Source organism: Orycteropus afer, unplaced genomic scaffold (assembly GCF_000298275.1).
Source record: "Orycteropus afer afer isolate SDZICR_OR568_19922 unplaced genomic scaffold, OryAfe1.0 scaffold00101, whole genome shotgun sequence".
In the NCBI taxonomy this organism is placed as follows: domain Eukaryota; kingdom Metazoa; phylum Chordata; class Mammalia; order Tubulidentata; family Orycteropodidae; genus Orycteropus; species Orycteropus afer.
The window spans coordinates 8,268,172-8,270,093 of record NW_006921688.1 but is presented as its reverse complement, the minus strand read 5'-3'; the positions used below and the strand labels follow the sequence as shown (position 1 = coordinate 8,270,093).

The window sequence follows — 1,922 nt, the reverse complement described above, 5'->3', positions numbered from 1 at the left end:
ATATCATCCATTTAAACCTTATGGATAAACCAAAAATAACCCCTGAAGTCTTCCTAAAACCAAGCAATGGTGTAGCTTAACTAGTAAAAAATGTCTGCCTTTGAGTATAATGCTGTTTTAAGATCTATGTGGGATCAAGGAACTTTGATGGCACACTGGCTAAAGTATTTGGCTACTAACTACAAGGTCATTGGAACCCACTAGCTGCTCTGCAGAAGAAAGATGAGGCAGTCTACTTCTGTAAAGTTTATGGCCTTGAAAGTCCTCTGAAGCAGTTCTATTCTGTCCTATAGGGTCACTATGAGTCAGAATGATCTCAATGACAGTGGATCTTTTTTTGTACATATGATCAAATTGACGACAGACAGCGACTTGATAGATTAGATAGGAACCTTAGAGTTTAGCGCATTGATGTTAATGGAGGAGAGACAACTTAGAAAAGGAGGGTGAGAACAGGTGTACAACCAGACGAATGTAAACAATGTCACTGAACTGTGTGTGTGGAAACCCTTGAATTGTTGTGTGTGTGGTGTGTTTTCTCAACAACAACAACAAAGTAAGTTTTTTTTTAAAAATGCAACAAATAAGAAAGTATAACCCCAGGGAATACAGTTCTACTCTGCCCCTTGTGGCGGTGTCATAAGTTGGAGTTAGCTGAGTGACAGTTGGTTTGGGTTTTATGCTGTGCTGCTTCACCAACTTTTAAATATAAACATGCCATTAACTCCTGTGCGTTTCTACTTCACAAAGTATGAAATAATGAATTTTGGCAACACAGACTATTGGAAAAGCTGCTAGTTTAGGTAAACCGCAATTCTAAAGTGATCATAATGTGCTTTTAATATGGTGATTAGTCTTTCACTCATCTTGTCACAAAATGTACCAGTTTCACCTGTTTGCTGCCCCAGTGAAAGATGTAGACCCTACCCCTTTTCTCCACTGACTGACAGTGGCCGGAGCGTGTTGCAGACTCCACCCCGCTCTGAATGTGGTGTGCTTTGCTCCACAGGACATTGCTTTTTACCAAGCCCTATCTCCTGAGAGTTTGCAGACGGAGGCCGCCAGAATTCACCCCAGCGGGCCCTCGTCCCAGGATTTCTATGAGCCAGGTCTGGCGTCTTCCACCACAGCTAAGCTGGATGACTTGCAGCGTTCTTGGGAAACCTTAAAGAATGTGGTAAGTCTTCACAGCGTAGACTTTTTGAGCCCACTCGACATCAGTTACCTTAGTTGTTCTCTTATGAAATACATGCATAGCGTTTACACAGAGGGTATTTTGAATACCCTGTTGAGCCACAGAGGTAAAGCAGTGAGGAAACATGTCGTAATGGGGAAGATAAGGGGCTGGGAAACATTTGGTAATATCCCTTTTCTTGTCAGATCAGCGAAAAGCAGCGTACCCTGTATGAAGCTTTGGAACGCCAGCAGAGATACCAGGACTCCCTTCAGTCCATTTCCACAAAAATGGAGGCCATTGAGGTGAAGCTAAATGAGAGTCTAGAACCTGCCAAGAGTCCTGAAAGCCAGATGGCTGAGCATCAGGTAAAAATATCTATGACTTCAGTTTCCTGCATGGTTAACTAGGTGTACTCTTGTGAAGGGTGGCCCTGCCAGGCATATGTTTAAGAGATCAACCATTTTATCGAATGTATCAACTCTTACAGAATAAACAAAATTCCAAAGGGTGGTTATTTCAGCCAGGGTTCTAGCAGGGAGCTAAAAGTGAAAGACTTGATTCTAATCAGTCTTGATTCTAATTAAAGAAATCTACATGCGTTGATGTTGCTGTTTTTACTTGTATTACACAAAGCGTATTTCCTGATAGTTGCCAAGTTATTTTGCTTTTGTTGTAAGAATAAAATGTAGCTGAAAGCTACCTTCCTTCCCTAGGTGTCCTTTTAAGAAAGTTAGCTGGGATGTGC

At 41.7% G+C, this 1,922-nt stretch overlaps 1 protein-coding gene across 1 annotated transcript in view; it reads left to right on the top strand.

Moving 5' to 3' along the window:
* SYNE1 (spectrin repeat containing nuclear envelope protein 1) overlaps positions 1–1,922 on the top strand; it is a 578,063-nt gene that overhangs the window by 321,371 nt on the left and 254,770 nt on the right. The window contains exons 88-89 of the mRNA XM_007943230.2: positions 1,010–1,177; positions 1,381–1,542. Of these exons, the coding sequence (XP_007941421.2) occupies positions 1,010–1,177; positions 1,381–1,542 (330 nt within the window). The remainder of the gene's footprint in view (positions 1–1,009; positions 1,178–1,380; positions 1,543–1,922) is intronic.